This window comes from Euwallacea fornicatus, chromosome 12 (assembly GCF_040115645.1).
Source record: "Euwallacea fornicatus isolate EFF26 chromosome 12, ASM4011564v1, whole genome shotgun sequence".
Taxonomy (NCBI): Eukaryota; Metazoa; Arthropoda; class Insecta; order Coleoptera; family Curculionidae; genus Euwallacea; species Euwallacea fornicatus.
In genome coordinates this window covers 5,159,012-5,176,161 of record NC_089552.1, presented here as the reverse complement: position 1 = coordinate 5,176,161, position 17,150 = coordinate 5,159,012, and the positions used below count along the sequence as shown (strand labels likewise).

At 40.3% G+C, this 17,150-nt stretch overlaps 4 protein-coding genes across 6 annotated transcripts; 2 read left to right on the top strand and 2 right to left on the bottom strand.

Moving 5' to 3' along the window:
- Nucleotides 1-5,562: 5,562 nt before the first annotated feature.
- LOC136342642 (uncharacterized) lies at nt 5,563-10,740 on the top strand. Its single transcript, XM_066288653.1, has one exon. It carries the CDS (start codon nt 5,563-5,565, stop codon nt 10,738-10,740), a length of 5,178 nt encoding a protein of 1,725 aa, XP_066144750.1.
- A 1,306-nt stretch (nt 10,741-12,046) lies between these two features.
- LOC136342641 (uncharacterized) lies at nt 12,047-12,767 on the bottom strand. The gene is made up of 2 exons (XM_066288651.1): nt 12,136-12,767; nt 12,047-12,092 (listed from the first exon to the last, which is right to left on the bottom strand). The coding sequence occupies exons 1-2, from the start codon at nt 12,765-12,767 to the stop codon at nt 12,047-12,049; spliced, it is 678 nt and encodes a 225-aa protein (XP_066144748.1).
- Nucleotides 12,768-13,235: 468 nt separating this feature from the next.
- Nucleotides 13,236-17,071, top strand: LOC136342563 (alpha-ketoglutarate-dependent dioxygenase alkB homolog 7, mitochondrial). 3 transcript variants are annotated; one of them, XM_066288501.1, is made up of 4 exons: nt 13,236-14,392; nt 14,452-14,642; nt 14,697-14,870; nt 16,770-17,071. In XM_066288501.1, the coding sequence occupies exons 1-4, from the start codon at nt 14,287-14,289 to the stop codon at nt 17,031-17,033; spliced, it is 735 nt and encodes a 244-aa protein (XP_066144598.1). In that variant the 5' UTR covers nt 13,236-14,286; the 3' UTR covers nt 17,034-17,071. The 3 variants fall into 3 exon arrangements, with proteins under 3 accessions (XP_066144598.1, XP_066144600.1, XP_066144599.1); XM_066288503.1 differs by having other exon boundaries at nt 13,238-14,374; nt 14,463-14,642; XM_066288502.1 differs by having other exon boundaries at nt 13,238-14,392; nt 14,463-14,642.
- On the bottom strand, nt 14,954-16,614 carry LOC136342556 (ribosome biogenesis protein NOP53-like). The gene is made up of 3 exons (XM_066288487.1): nt 15,795-16,614; nt 15,238-15,720; nt 14,954-15,156 (listed from the first exon to the last, which is right to left on the bottom strand). Exons 1-3 carry the CDS (start codon nt 16,520-16,522, stop codon nt 15,006-15,008), a joined length of 1,362 nt encoding a protein of 453 aa, XP_066144584.1. The 5' UTR covers nt 16,523-16,614; the 3' UTR covers nt 14,954-15,005.
- Nucleotides 17,072-17,150: the final 79 nt, after the last annotated feature.

Sequence of the window (17,150 nt, the reverse complement as noted above, 5' to 3'; positions counted from 1 at the left end):
GCATTCGACCCCCGATCTGAGAGAAGTAAAGAAGTACTGCCAAGACTTGTGCTTTATTTCACCCTCCTTCATTACCCTTAAAAACAATTTTCTGACATACACGATTCTTGGTCCTCTGTAATTTTTCCTTTTTATAATAAAATCAATTCATTCTAAGTTGTACCTCTTATTATCTCCCAAATTCCAACAATAGTAAATTCCGGGTGACGATGTTATAGGGTGAATTTGTAGGTTGGGAACGTCTTGAGGGGTAGAGTCGATCCCATTAAGAAGGAGAATTAGTAGTCTGTAACAAAGGCTAATTTTAATCTGTCATTATGTACTGTTACGTGTTTGTTATTTATTAGGAGTGTGGAGTTAACGGGAGAGTTAATTTTTATGACTTTATAAGGGCCATTATAGTTTTGTGTTAGTTTTTTAGATCTACCTGGACGGGTGAAATTGTTTTCGAGAAAAACGTTGTCGCCAACATTAAATGATGTCGGTCGAGATTTCTTATCATATTGGGTTTTATTTGTTTCTTTTGATTTGATTAGATTTTCCCGGGCTATTTGGTGGCTTTGCTGAAGTTTCATAGTTAAGTCGTCGACGTAGTTATCATACGTATATTTGAATTCAGGTTCCTTAGTTATTTGTGAGGGTAAGGTGGGTTGGTATCCAAAGATTAGTTGGAAGGGTGAGAATTTCGTCGAGCTATGAATGGAATTATTAAAGGAAAAAGTGGCAAAGTCTAGCCAAGAGTTCCAGTCCGTTTGATCCAATCTGACGTAGTGTTTGAGATAGTCCGCAATGGTGAGATGGGTCCTCTCTAAGACTCCGTTGGTTTGAGGATGATACGCGGTAGTCGTGATATTTTTGATTTTGAAGAGTTTGGAGATATCTTTAAAGAGTTGGGAAGTAAAGTCACGACCTTGATCAGTCAGAATTGATTGGGGAATGCCAAATTTGCATATAAAATTATGTACAAGAGTTTGAGCGATGGTTATAGTTTCATGATTTGGGATTGCGTAAGCTTGGGTGAATTTAGTGAGATCATCTTGTAGGGTTAGGATAAATTTGTTACCAGACATTGTCAAAGGGAGAGGACCTACTATATCGAGAGCTATTTTCTCGAAAGGTTTTTCAGAAGTTGTAGTTATTTGCATGGCTTGTTTAGTTCTTTTCCTAACGAGTTTATTTTTTTGACAAGAGTCGCATTGTTTTATAAAATTTTTTATATCGGTCTTCATGTTTTTCCAATTGTAACATTGTTTGATTCGACTGTAGGTTTTATGGTAGCCTAAATGTCCTGATGAAGGGGCAGAATGATTCTCTTTAAGAATAGTCGGAATTAGATCAGTAGAAGGTGAAATGAGAACATCATGGAAAATGTTTATTTCTATTGTAGAGTTTCTGAAGATATATCTAAGCATTGCTCGAATTTGTCTGAAGTCGAGTCTGTCAAAGTACGTGCCTAATCTAGGGAGACTTATTGACTTTAAATTTAGTGATAATAGAGTTTCTTTTAATTTGGATAGGAGTTCGAATAGTATTTTGGGAGAACATTTGTCCCGAAAATTTTGTTTATGGACGAGATAGAAGACGTTTGTATTGGGCTCGCTTAAATGTTTAACGTCACCAATTTTGAGGTTGAGTGTCTGTAATTTTAATTTGTGATCAAATTTATTTGTTAGTAGATCGAACGATTTTTCATCAGAAGACAAGTCTTCTGGGATGCAAATAGCGTAATTGTCATGTTTTAACAGAAGGTTGCTGTTATACTCGGTGATTTTGTCATAATTTATCAAGGTTGTATTGTATGCTTTTAGAAAATCATTATAAGGAGAATTTGTGGTAACTAGATTAATAGGAATTAAGATATCTTGATTTGGATTAATACGACTTAGTGCATCGGCTACTTGGTTGGTTTTTCCGGGTCGATATTCGATATGGTAGTCGTATTCTTCCAGGAGTAAACGCCATCTAATTAGTCGAGAGCTGGGGTCTTTGACGTTGAATAACCAAGTTAGGGGTCGATGGTCCGTATATATATTAAACTTTCTACCGTACAAATAGGATCGAAAATGCTTCACAGCCCAGATTATTGCAAGGAGTTCCTTTTCTATAGTACTGTAGTTGGATTCACTTTTGTTTAAACTGCGGCTAGCATAAGCTATTGGACGATCCTGGTTGATTTTGCCTTGAGATAGGACAGCGCCAATTGCAAAATCGCTGGCGTCGGTCGAGAGATAAAAGGGTATGGAAAAATCAGGAAATTGAAGAATTGGTTCATGGGTTAGAAGAAGTTTTAATTGGTCGAATACCTTTTGCTGTAGACTGGTCCAGATAAATTTTGTGTCCTTTTTCAGAAGTTTTGTAAGAGGTTGAGTTAGTTCACTGAAATTTGGGATGGATCGACGATAATATCCTGCTAAACCCAGGAAGCTCGGATGTCCTTTACGTTTTTTAAAATTGGGTAGCCTTGGATAGCTTGAATTTTGTGAGGGTCAGGTTTTACACCGTTTTCAGTTAATAGGTGACCTAAATACATGACCTCCTTACGAAGAAACTCACACTTTTCAGGTTGTATAATAGTTTAAGGTTATAGCTAGATATTCTTTCGAAAACTTCCTTTAATCGAGCATTATGGGTGTTGAGGTCTCCAGCATGGATGACAATGTCGTCTAGATAGACAAAGCAGCGATAATTCTGAATTCCTGCAAGTACGGAATTCATGAGTCTCTGGAACGTTGAAGGAGCATTACGAAGATCAAAAGGCATGCGTTTGAATTGAAAATGTCCAGAAGGAACAGAAAATCCGGTTTTAGGAGCATCGTCTGGATGCATTCTGACTTGGTGGAATCCTGACGCGAGGTCAAGAGTTGTAAAATATTTAGAATGTCCTAGTTGGTCGAGAATCTCTGTAATATTGGGAAGCGGATAAGAGTCACCGATACTGATGTCGTTCAGTTTTCGATAGTCGATGACTAAACGCCACTTCCTTCTTCCCGGTTCTGAAGATTTTTTGGGGACAATCCAAACGGGAGAATTCCAAGGGGAAGTTGAAGGTTCAATTACGTCTTGCTCTAGTAATTGCTTGATTTGTTTATCGACTTCGGCCTTATGGACCTCGGGATAACGATAAGTTTTGACATTGACTGGTCTGTCGATTTTTGTTGGGATACGGTGCATAATTAGGTCGGTGTGTGTTAGCGAATCGTTTTCTAGGTGGAATATATGATTATATTCGTGACATAGTTTAGTAAGGGATGCTTTTTCTTCAGGGTTCAGGTGATCGGTACGTAAGCATGTTGCAATTTTGTCTAAGCGACTTGGGCTGGAATTTAGAGATATGGATTCGATATTGAGAATGTTTGAACTATTTGGAGTGTCTTCTTTGGCTTCGATTTCTTCGACATGGAATTTTAGATGTGCGATTTCGACAGGATTTTCGGTAGTGTTCATTACTGAGGTGAGAGCTTGATTATTGTGGTTGATTGAGATTAAACTTTCGCATATGAATACACCATCGGCGATTTCTGTTTTCGGAAGTATACCTTCGTGATGAGAAGGGGAGTTTAGTATATTTATTTTGACGATGTGTTCACATCTTGGGGGAATGATGATCGGGAGAACGTTAGAGTTGGATGAATGGGGTGCATGAAATATTGGAATTTTGTGTCCATTGAATAACATAAGGTTATGCTCGTAGTCAATGGTGGCAGAGTATTTTCTTAAAAAGTCATTACCTAAGATGCCTTCAAATTCAATGGGAAAGTCATCAGTAACGGCATGAAAGATATGAGATTCACCATTAAGGATATTTGGCAAGAAATACGAGTAAGATAGAGTTTTTAATAGTTTTTCGGGATTTGAATCAATTCCTTTGAGGTGGATAGGTGAATTATTATGACAGATGGTTCCGTTGACTAGGTTTCCAATTTTGTATAGACAAACGGTCGCACCGGTGTCGATTAGAAATCTACACCGTGTTTGCAACTCAGGGATGTCTAGAAAGACATAAGAGGTGGAGTTTTGAATGATTACGATTGAGATTCGGCCTGAGTGTGATTCACGTTTCCCGTCGTGGCCGGATTCGAACGGGAAACTCGGAGATTCGGTAACTTGTCGTTGTTGCGTTCGTCTAAAAAAGAGTTTGTTTGGGAATTATTGGGAGTTTCTCGTCTAGAATTATTATATTGTCTCTTTCGACATTCTTGTATGAGGTGACCGGTTTTTTTACAATAATTACAGATCTTGGAGGTTTGAATTTGACGGATATTATGATTGTTAAGGGTGTTCCTTCGATAAATGAAACACGACAAAGACAATTTGTTTTATGTAAAAATGGACTGTATTAACTATGCACTTATCTCAAAAGAATGTAAGAATCTTGGTCTAAGTAACTGTTAGGGACTCTAAGTTATTGGTTTTTTGTTTTCTATTTATTTTTTATTGTTGTTAATGTTAGGTTTATTGTATACTGTCATTTACTCCCTTAAGTTACGCCTATGTACTGCGATACTTATTCGGAGAATACCATCTGGGTGCCAGACCACATGGCCCATCAGGCCAAAGCTAAGGATACGCTTTGGTTGGGGAATGTGCTACTAGTCGAAGAATCTTTCTCTATAGGGACTATTGCTTTGATGGTCAATTTGTTGGACCCGCAATATTCCCAGAAAAGCGATTAGTATAGATATTCCCCAGATGGCCACGAGTTATGGGATTCGTTGTAGCCATAGCTTATAATGGTTCTTGGTGGTGGTGCGCCCCTGGTTGGAATTCTTCGGGGTTAGTACTTAAGGGATAATCGGAGCAATTTTCTCTCCTCTTTTTTTCTGCTCTTCCTGTGGTCTCGTCGGGTGAAAGCTACGTCGGTGACGGGATGTGATCCGCATCATATCGTGTACCCGCCCAATAAGCATTCTCCCTATTCTTCGTTACTTAGACCAAGATTCTTACATTCTTTTAAGATAAGTGCATAGTCAATACAGTCCATTTTTACATAAAACAAATTGTCTTTGTCGTGTTTCATTTATCGAAGGAACACCCTTAACATTTTGGTCCTTCGAGCCGGATTCGGGCTTGTGGAAAATCATTCGGTCGGTGTTTGTGTCGCGATAGAAGTTGTTCGCGTGCAAAACCGAGAAGTTGCTCTGTAGGCGTGATAGAAGTTGCTTCACGTGCCAGAACAACAAACAAAATCGCTGTTCGTCTGGGGCTAAGTAAGAAGAAATCTTGGTGTTTCCGGATCATCGTGGAAGCCAGGGAGCTTTGTTTGGGAAGTGGGTAAGTCCTTGTCCTATTGCCTTTGAACCGTATTGCTTTCGTTTGTGCTATTTGCTAGTGATTAGATCATTCGTATCGTAAAGTTGGCGTTTTGTAACCGCATATTCTATATAGACTTGGCGTGGTTACAAATTGTGTGCCGTACTGCTTAACCTTTACCTTTGCGCACACGGTGACTTGTAGCCGCATATTACAAAGCTTGGCGTGGCTACAAATTGCGTGCCGTTGTTGTGAGCTCCTGCATTAGAGCAGATCGTACCTGGTAGACGCGTGTATCGAGATTTTGTGATCATGGCATCTGCTGGGGAGCTAAAAGGGTTAAACGTGGCTAGGAGAACGTGCAAAGCCCAACTCACTATGTTCAGCAAATTTCTCGAAAGGTTAGATGTAAGTAGCGGTCTAGGTGCCGAAAAAATAGGGCAGATAATTGAGAGACTCGACAAATTGGAAGGTACTTTCGAGAGGTTTGGAACTATCCAAAGTGAGTTGGAGCTGCATGCTGACGATTACGACGACGAATTAGTTGAGCGGGACGACTTTGAGAATAGATACTTTGAACTTAAGGCCAAAGGAAAGGGTTTACTGCAAAAATTCAGTAGGGTTGATGCGTCCACTGCAGGCGGCACCTCGCAAGGGGCGGAATCTCCCAGCCCTTTAGATAATATCAAATTGCCGGTTATCTCATTGCCAACTTTCTCTGGCGATTTCAAAGATTGGCTTGGGTTCAGAGATCTATACCTTAGTCTAATACATAACAACGATAGGCTGAGTCGCATTCAAAAGTTTCATTACTTGCGGGCGTCGCTGCGTGACGCAGCGTCTCGGGTTTTGGGAACTCTTGAATTATCAGAGGGCAACTATGATATCGCCTGGACAACCTTGAGTGAGCGATATGATAATAAGCGGGTGCTCGTGCACATCCATTTGAAAACTCTAGTTGAAGTGGAATCGATGCATAGAGAATCGGCTCCTAAATTGAGGAGTTTAATTGACAGCGTGAGTAAGAGCTTAATTGCGCTGACCGCTCTGGGTCAAAAACCCGAAAATTGGGGTGTTCTGGTAGCCTACCTCATAAGCACAAAGCTGGACCCCGTGACGGAAAGGCAATGGGAGGAGGCGAAGAGCACCCACAAAGAGGTCCCCTCATGGGACTCTTTGAGAGAGTTTTTGAGCGCCAGGGCGGACATGCTCGAAGCTATCGATCGTCAGAGGGGCAATAATAGTAAACCAGAACGAAATGTAGGACTCAAACCTAATAAGACGAGCGCCAAAACCTTCGTTGGGAGCGATATTTCTTGTGGAGTGTGTAAAGCCAAACACTCATTAGTTAAGTGCCCAAGTTTTTTGGCTATGTCCCCCAACGAACGATTCGGCAAGGTCAAGCAACTCAAGGTGTGTTTCAATTGCTTGAAGCCGGGTCACTCTGTAAAGGATTGTCGCTTGAGAAATTGCAGCAAGTGCCCGGCTAAACACCACACCTTGTTGCACTTTGAACCCGTCAGGGTGCAAGACGATGCCCCCAAACCAGTGGAGAGTTTGGAGCATCAGGTTTCGTTGTCTTCACTTAGTTCGGATAATCATGTCTTCCTATCCACCGTTCTAGTTGACGTTGTCAGTGCCGAGGGTAAGCGCTTAAAGGTGCGCGCACTTTTAGATTCGGGAAGTCAGTCAAACTTCATTACCTCTTCATTATGCAAGAGGCTGAAGACAAAATTGGGCGATTTCGAAGTAATAGTCGGGGGATTGGGATCTAAGGCGCCAGAGGTGAAACACTGTTGCCACATCGAGGTTTGTGCGCGACACAGTGGCTATAAGTCTTCCTTAAAGTGTTTAGTTTTGCCCAGGATCACCGGCTTCATTCCTGGTGCTCCTGTGAATATTAGTCGGCTAAATATTCCATCCAACATCACGTTGGCAGATCCGGAATTTAGCAAACCTGGCCCTATAGATCTTCTGATTGGCAGCGAATTGTTTTATGGGTTGTTGTGTGTCGGTCAAATTAGTCTTGGACCGCACAATCCCATCTTGCAGAAAACCAGATTCGGATGGATTGTCTCCGGATCAATGGCGAATCCCGGTAGTATCAACTCCATTTGCAATTTGAGTACAAATTCGCGGCCAAGTGGCTCAAACATTGACTTTGATTTGAAAAAATTTTGGGAGGTCGAAGATAATTTCTCTGAGACCAAGGCCTGGTCGGCTGAGGAGCTCGAATGTGAGGAGCATTTTCAAAGAACGCATAGGCGTTCGGTCGACGGCCGTTTCATGGTTGCCATCCCTTTAAAGCATCCCGTCGCTGACTTAGGGAATTCAAAGACGAAAGCTCTCCATAGGTTCCTTTCGCTAGAACGTAAGCTCAGCCGGGATTCAGCTTTGAGGGAAGAATATTGCAGTTTCATGCGGGAATATTCGAGTCTTGGGCACATGACTAGGGTGCTTGATGAGGATGATCGTGTCTCCTACTATATGCCTCATCACCCTGTTATTAAAACAGAAAGTTGCACCACTAAATTGAGGGTCGTATTTGATTGTAGTATGCCATCTTCAACAGGGAAATCCCTGAACGATTTGCAAATGGTCGGTCCCGTGATCCAATCGGACTTATTTGATATTTTGATTCGTTTTCGCGAGTTCCGATTTGTGGTTTCGGCGGATATCGCCAAGATGTATAGGCAAGTATTTGTGGAGCCTAAACAACGTTCTTTGCAACGGATATTTTGGAGGGAATCGCCCTCAGATCCTATCGAGGTTTTTGAATTGAACACCGTCACATACGGGCAAGCTAGTGCCAGCTTTTTAGCCGTAAGGTGTCTACATCAAGTAGCACAGGAGAGTGAACTTGATGTAGCCTCGGTGATAAAATCGTCATTCTATGTTGACGACTTCCTTCACTCAATAAATTCGGTTGAGGAAGGAATTAGAATGTGTCATAGAGTTTCCGCTGCATTGGCAGGGGGTGGTTTCAAATTGCGGAAATGGCTTTCCAACGAACCCGCTATATTGCGTGCGGTGAGTCAAGGAAACGAGGATTTTCAGGTGCTAGATTTTCACGGGGACGAAAGGGCTAAGATTTTGGGTTTAACTTGGCATTGTTCGTCAGACGTTTTGTCGTACAAAATTCAGGCCTTTGACACGAACGTGAAAGTGACAAAGCGCACCATCTTGTCAGGTATATCGCAAGTCTTCGACCCCTTGGGTCTTCTATGTCCGGCTGTAATCATCGCAAAAATCCTAATCCAAAGGCTTTGGCAAGAAGGGTTGTCGTGGGATGAATCAGTCCCTGCCCATTTGCATACAGCCTGGACAAAATTCCGAAGTGAGTTGCCGAATCTCAATGGAACTCACATTGATCGCCACATTGCATGCGTGGATGCTTTGTGCCATGAGTTGCACGGTTTTTCTGACGCTAGTGAGGACGCTTATGGTGGAGCCGTCTACGTCAGATCGATCGATCGAAACGGCGATATAACCGTGAGGTTATTATGCGCCAAAAGCAGGGTGAGTCCTTTGAAATCCCTGACTATCCCTCGTTTGGAGCTATGCGGTGCATTGGTCATGGCCAAACTTATAAGCAAGGTAAGGGCGGCCTCTAGATTGCAATTTGTTAGGCAGGTGTGCTGGTCAGACTCAACCATCGTCTTGAGTTGGCTAAAAATGTCTCCCAGCAACCTAAAGGTCTTCGTAAGCGCGCGGATAGCACAAATCCAAACGCTTACAATGGATTGTGAGTGGCGTCACGTCCCCACTAGGGAAAACCCGGCCGACTTGGTATCGAGGGGGGTCTTTCCCAGTGAACTCATGGAGTCTAGTCTTTGGTGGTATGGCCCTTCCTTTCTTCAGTCCAGGGAAAGTCATTGGCCTAGTGTGTCTGAAGGACCTAAGGAGGTGCCCGAGGTCCGAGTTCCAAAGAGAGTTGTTGTTTTTGTCGCCATAGGGGACTACTTCTTCGAGCGCTACTCTGACTTCAATCGATTGAGTCGCATCGTAGCATACGTCCTTCGATTCGTTGGCAATTGTCGATTAAGGTTATCGAAAGGGGTCATCGTCAGCACCCCATTATCTAGTTCGGAATTAAATGAGGCAATCAAAATGTTGGTCAAGACTGCGCAAAGAAGTAGCTTTCCAGTCGAGCTCGATTGCCTCAGCAGGGGTGTCGCCTTGCACCCTAAGGATAAGTTGTTAAGTTTGAGTCCCTTTCTAGATGGTGAAGGCATAATGAGGGTAGGGGGAAGGTTGCGAAACTCGGCTTATCAATTCAATAAGAAACATCCTATGCTTTTGTCTCCAAAACATCGTTTGACGCGGATGTTGTGCGAACATGAGCATAGGAGATTGATGCATGCCGGCCCTCAGCTATTGCTCGCATCCCTAAGAGAAAAATACTGGGTTGTCGCGGCGCGCAATTTGATTAGGGCCGTTGTAAGGAATTGCGTTACCTGCTCGCGATTCAACCCTCAGTATTTGGCGCCTCTTATGGGTGACCTCCCGCCAAGTCGCTTAACTGGTGGGAGCGTATTTGCATTTGTGGGAGTGGACTACATGGGTCCACTCAATATTCGGGACAAAGGGGGTCGCGGCTCAAGGTTGTCTAAGTGCTATGTAAGCGTATTTATATGCTTTGCGACGAAGGCTTTACACTTGGAACTGGTGTCCGATCTTAGCAGCGAGTCGTTCCTGCTTGCTTTTCGTCGGTTCGTTGCTCGGCGTGGTCGACCTAGCCACGTTTACTCGGATAACGGCACGAATTTCGTCGGCGCCAATCGAGAATTGGCAGAACTCGGCCATTTCTTGATTAAAGAATCGAGTAAACTGGCCAATTCATATGCCCAGGAGGGGGTGCAATGGCACTTTATACCCCCCCAATCGCCTCATTTTGGAGGTCTTTGGGAGGCGGGTGTCAAGTCGGTAAAGCACCACCTAAAACGAGTAGCGGGAAATGCCAACTTGACCTTCGAACATCTCATTACGCTACTAGCACAAATTGAGTCAATACTTAATTCCCGTCCTTTATCTCCCTTGTCACAAGATCCCAATGATTTAACTCCCTTGTCACCCGCTCACTTCCTGATCGGAAGAAGTCTCACGGAGTTGCCCGACCCAGACCTACAGCATATTCCTGCAAATCGGTTGTCGGTATTCCAAAGGATCCAACAAATCAAACAGCACTTTTGGACGCGTTGGAGCAAGGAATATGTCAGCGAACTGCAGCAGAGGGTCAAGTGGAAGGCACGGCAGCAGGACGTCCAGGAAGGGGTGCTTGTGCTTGTCAAGGAGGACAACCTTCCTCCCTCCAAATGGCGCATGGGACGAGTAGTTGCAGTACACCCTGGCCAGGATGGAGTGAATCGTGTGGCTACTTTGAGAACTTCTAGTGGTTTGGTGAAGCGCTCTTTTAGCAAGATATGTCCCCTGCCGACGAACACTGTCATTGAAGACGCTGCAAGCGCTTCAAGGCCGGGGGCATGTTAGGGACTCTAAGTTATTGGTTTTTTGTTTTCTATTTATTTTTTATTGTTGTTAATGTTAGGTTTATTGTATACTGTCATTTACTCCCTTAAGTTACGCCTATGTACTGCGATACTTATTCGGAGAATACCATCTGGGTGCCAGACCACATGGCCCATCAGGCCAAAGCTAAGGATACGCTTTGGTTGGGGAATGTGCTACTAGTCGAAGAATCTTTCTCTATAGGGACTATTGCTTTGATGGTCAATTTGTTGGACCCGCAATATTCCCAGAAAAGCGATTAGTATAGATATTCCCCAGATGGCCACGAGTTATGGGATTCGTTGTAGCCATAGCTTATAATGGTTCTTGGTGGTGGTGCGCCCCTGGTTGGAATTCTTCGGGGTTAGTACTTAAGGGATAATCGGAGCAATTTTCTCTCCTCTTTTTTTCTGCTCTTCCTGTGGTCTCGTCGGGTGAAAGCTACGTCGGTGACGGGATGTGATCCGCATCATATCGTGTACCCGCCCAATAAGCATTCTCCCTATTCTTCGTTACTTAGACCAAGATTCTTACATTCTTTTAAGATAAGTGCATAGTCAATACAGTCCATTTTTACATAAAACAAATTGTCTTTGTCGTGTTTCATTTATCGAAGGAACACCCTTAACAGTAACGAAGAATAGGGAGAATGCTTATTGGGCGGGTTACACGATATGATTCGGATCACATCCCGTCACCGACGTAGCTTTCACCCGACAAGACAACAGGAAGAGCAGAAAAGAGAGCGAAAATTGCTCCGATTATCCCTTAAGTACTAACCCCGAAGAATTCCAACCAGGGGCGCACCACCACCAAGAACCATTATAAGCTATGGTTACAACGAATCTCATAACTCGTGGCCATCTGGGGAATATCTATACTAATCGCTTTTCTGGGAATATTGCGGGTCCAACAAATTGACCATCAAAGCAATAGTCCCTATAGAGAAAGCTTCTTCGACTAGTAGCACATTCCCCAACCAAAGCGTATCCTTAGCTTTGGCCTGATGGGCCATGTGGTCTGGCACCCAGATGGTATTCTCCGAATAAGTATCGCAGTACATAGGCGTAACTTAAGGGAATAAATGACAGTATACAATAAACCTAACATTAACAATAATAAAAATAAATAGAAACAAAAAAACCAATAACTTAGAGTCCCTAACAATGATTGAACGTTCGGTTTGGATTCGGAGGGAGTTGGAAGAGGGAGTTTTGGAATTATGGTTTTTGATTAATTGTCTGTTGAGGAACTTGATTTCTAGGTGTATTAGGGATGTTTGAATTCGTTATCCTGTAACGACAATTTTGGGTCGTATGCCCACTTCGGTTACACTGAAAGCAATGGCGAGTATTTGAATTATTGACATTTTGGTACCTGGATATTTCTTTTAAAGATTTAATTTCCTTTTCTTCGTTTAAGGCTAATTGGATAGCATCTTCTAGTGATGTAGGATTTCCAGCCTTGACAATTAATGCAATATCGCGATTTAGTCCTGCCAGAAACACGCTGAGTGCTTGTTTTTGGAGAAGTTCGGTGTACCCTTGACGATGACCTTCACTAGCAGTTTCGTCTAAAGTGCCTAATAATTTAATATAGCAGTTTTCGACTTTGTTTGCAAAAGAAATTACGTCTTCGTTGGTATTTTGGTTACATGAGTGTAATTCAAGTTGCCATTGACCTTGAGTCCTTTTGTCAGAGTATGCATCGAAAAGATATTGTTTTAGTGTAGACCAATTTTCGAATATACGATTTTTTATGAGGATTCTGGCTTTACCGGTTAATTTTGATTTTATGATCGTGAAGAGAATAGCTTTTTGGTCTGGTTTAACTAATGACATAGCTAAAGAACAGTTATCTGCAAATTCGTAGAGTTTGTTTCTTTCTCCGTCGAATTTAGTGAGCATTCGCTCGGCCATTTCTATCGAGATAGTTTGAGGGTTAGAAGAGTTAGAAGAACTTGGATTAAGAGTCATGATGTAGCGTAGAGATGTAATGTACCCACTCATATCGAATGGAAACAACCAGACATAATTACAGAACAATTAGGACGTCACTATGTTAGTACAACAAATTCATAATTAACGAGGCCAAAGGTCTAAATCCATTTCACTGTAATTAAATAGGTTAAAGGTCTAAATCTACCCTTAACGATATCTAGAGATACGAAATAGTATATAAGAAGACACAAACGCAAGAGTTAGAATTCGAAAAAAGCAGTTAAGAAAGAAGCAACTAAGAAACGAAAATCGACTTTGTTCGTGCTAACAGAAATTTACAACCTGTGTTCGTAATCTTGTACCTTCGAGTTTGTTAAATAAAGGTGTTTTACTGAATTCGCGTTTAGTTTCCACCCTGTCACACTACAGAGACTTGACAATGCAGAAAGATACCAAAAGTGAAGTTTACAATAAGATTTTAGGACAATTTTAACTTACATAAAAATTGATGGTTGCATTAGGTCGTAGATTTTGTATCGGTTGAAGAGTCGAATTACCCGCTGGGTGGATTTCTGGAATTAGCTTGGAGAGTCTGGTAGTGTTCGTCGGTGATCTTCCTGTCTTTCGGTTCGGAGATCTTGTAGAGAATGTCGTCTGGATGTTATATTCGCGTACCCACTGACACGCTTGGATTTGATTACGTATGTACCTTACTCTTCTCGAGGAGTATTATGGTAACGTAGTCGAATGAACAAATCACTATCCCACTTCTGACACCAATTTTGTAGTGTGACAGGGGGGAAACTAAACGTGAATTCAGTAAAACACCTTTATTTAACAAACTCGAAGGTACAAGATTACGAACACAGGTTGTAAATTTCTGTTAGGCACGAACAAGGTTGATTTTCGTTTCTTAGTCACTTCTTTCTTAACTGCTTTTCTCGGACTCTCACTCGAACTCTGCATTTGTGTCTTATATACTACTTTGTATCTCTAGATATCGTTAAGGGTAGATTTAGACCTTTAACCTATTCAATTACAGTGAAATGGATTTAGACCTTTAACCTAGTTAATTATGAATTTGTTGTACTAACATAGTGACGTCCTAATTGTTCTGTAATTATATCTGGTTGTTTCTATTCGATATGAATGGGTACATTACATTATTTTTCATTATCGGCGTTGTAATGTTAACGATTTAACTGTCGAAAGTAACAATTACAGGTACTTGAAATTATTATTACAAATAATTTATTCTCATAAATAATTAAAAATGAAATGATGTGCAGTAACAACCCTCATTGTTTCCTGTGACAGAAGTCAATGTCAAAATATATAAACAAACAAAGATTTTAAAACTTTTATGTAAAATTATTTTTATTCTCTTTGCAAATTGAAAGAATTGGGAACGAAAACGTACGAAAACCACCTAAACCAGGAATCTGATAAGAGCAATAAATCATAAGTTACATACCTATTCAACGAACCTTCAGTTTTTTTCCTAAGTAATGATAACCTAGACACTTCTCATGCAATCTTGCTTCTCATTTTCTTCACACAAATATTCATTTTAAATAATTGGAATATCATGTTATGCATAAAATGCATTATTAAACCTCATATGAGGGTAACACAGACATGCCAGAACTTAAGCTTAAGACTTCTAACCACAAAAGGTGAGATATCACAATCTTGTAAGTATCAATGCTATAGTTTTAATACCTACATGATGCAGTGTGTTTAATATTATTAGTAACATTTGAGGTGCCTTCATATTTCTCCTTGTGTGACAAGTTGCTTCAAAATCAGAAACTGGCACAAGATTTAGTAGAAACAATGACTGTACATTATGATTTTCTATCTGAAAGTGAGGAAACTAGTTTGATGAATGAATTGGATCCATACATGAAAAAACTACATTATGAATTTGACCACTGGGATGATGTGAGGATACAGGAGAGATGCTAATAGAGATCAAGCAGTATGATAATGTTTTAGGCTATTCACGGTTATAGAGAAACTGAAAGAATGAATTGGAATGAGGCAAATAATAAAATATTAGACAGGGTACGAAATATAGCATTTCCCCCTGAGGTATCTCCAATCAAATATGTTCATATTCTGGATTTAGACAAAAAAGGATGGATAAAACCTCATATTGATGCTGTCAGGGTAAGTGATCTGTTAGAACAATTTGATTTTGGTAAACCAGGGGTAGATTTTTTTAATAGATTTAATCTCTGAAATCAAATATCTTATACTATTTTAAGAGGTTTTTATTTTTATTTGCTTAAAACATGAGATAACTTATTTCCTTCCTAAAGTATTACTACTTCTTGCTACAGTTTTTTCCCAGTCCTCTTTATGGCCAGGTTTGGTATACTTTTTAAGTTTAGGTTTTTTATGGTGTGCCCTCTGTGAAGGTTCTAAAATATTACGTTTTTGGAAGCTTTTGAATCTGCAATAAAATAAATTTGTTAATGAACAATTGAATATTCTTGTATGAGTAAGTATTAAAAGTTACTGATGGAATTAATACCTGTCAGATAATAAATTTCCTTCCTTCTTTATAGCCCGAAGGTTACCAGATATATCTTGACCTATCTGGAAGTCCAATCCTGGATCCTCAAATTTGGTGGAGCTTAGAATTTTTGGTTTAAGTTTCTTTTGCTCTTTACGGGCTTTTCTAAGTTCCCTCAATTTCTCTTGAAATTTTTCTTGCTTTTCAAGTTTCTTTTCTAGAACTTTTATTGTATGTATATCTCCAACTTTTTTTTTTTCCAACTTTTTAGCCTTTAATTGTTTTTCAAGTTCCAACTGTTCTTTTTGTTTCCTGCGCTGTTTTAAGGATTTCTTTTTATTTTGCACTGGAGGATTAACACTAATGTGATCTAAATCATCCACTTCTTTTTTTATCTCTAGTTCCTTGTTGGTATCAGATGGCATTCCTTCAGACATTTCAACAAGCCATTCTCCTTGTTTTTGAGTTTGTGCAACTTTTCTAAACATATTCCCAGTTACTCTAAAATAGAATTGTTAGCAATGCATTATGTGAGCCAGATATTATTAGCAAAAGAAAATATAAATATTACAAACCTTTTTAAATGTTCTTCTACTTTGATAACTTTCATTTCCTCATCTGCTATAGCTTTCAACAAATTTTGATGATCTCTATATGATGGATTATAGGACATTCCAGGATGGGGCAGCTCAACAGCTGGCAAACAACTTTTCTTTTTCTTGGGTTCGTTTATAACTCTTTTAACTGGGACACCGGTGTTTCTTAAGTTGTGTACTTTTGTGTTAGGTTCTGCCCAAGGATCACCTTGTATTGTGGTGCTTTCTTGTATACCCCATATATCTTTTGTAAATTCTCCTCTCTTTTCCTTTTGCTCTTGTTTAATTTCATATAACCTCCGTTCTGCTATTGCATTGATTTCCTTAGCCTTGAGAATACCTTTCTCTTTATTTTTCAAAATTTTATCTTTAACTAAAGCGTTTTTTCGCTCCTCGGGCGTTCTTACTCTGTTTCTCTTCTTGATAGGGTCAGGAACATTAGTGTAGGGCTGTAATGCTCTGAAACACTTTAAGGGTCTTGTGGCCTTTAATTTCCGGCTTTGGCGAGTAGTAACTTCAGTCTCCGCAGGTTTTGAATCAATGACAAACAGCTCATCGTTAGCGACAGTGTCCAAAGGACCCCCAAGTCTTTCATCTTCTCGTTGTTCCTCAAGGAATTCCTCAATATCACCAACTTTGCTGTGTTTACGCCATGATTGCTTCGACTTCTTGGACACCCGTTTCCGTTTGATTCCGGAAATTGCCATAATATCTGCTATTAAATTAGCTATTTTATTTAATTCGCTAAATGCAGAACATCAAACACGATGGCTTGAACTGGTTCCAACATAACCTTACAAATCTGATCTGGTGATTGACACTAGACACTGAATGGTGCACTTGTTTTTAGGTTTTTTCATTTTAGGCTGTTTAATTAATTTTATTATAAAGTCTCTATTATACTATCTATTACTGTACAAATTTTTCCTTTCATAAATCCTATTTTCTTTCCAGTTCTGTGGGGACACAATAGCAGGATTGAGTCTTTTGACTGACAGCATTATGAGATTGGTCCAGGATAAGAATAAAGATTTATATGCAGATGTCCTTTTGAAAAGAAGGTCCTTGTATATTATGAAAGCTGTTGCAAGATTTGAATATACACACGAAATTTTAAGTAACGAAAATAGTATATTTAAAGACGAGAAAATATTTAAAGATAGACGAATTAGTGTAATATGTAGAAATGAGCCAGATTCTAAGTATAAAGATAGGTAAATCTGATTTTTAGAATAATAAACGTTATACATAGCCCATTTTGTCTATAATAATAAAAATATAAAATAATTCTAATACCATAAAGCGTCTTTAAGGTTATAAACTGAGATCATAAAT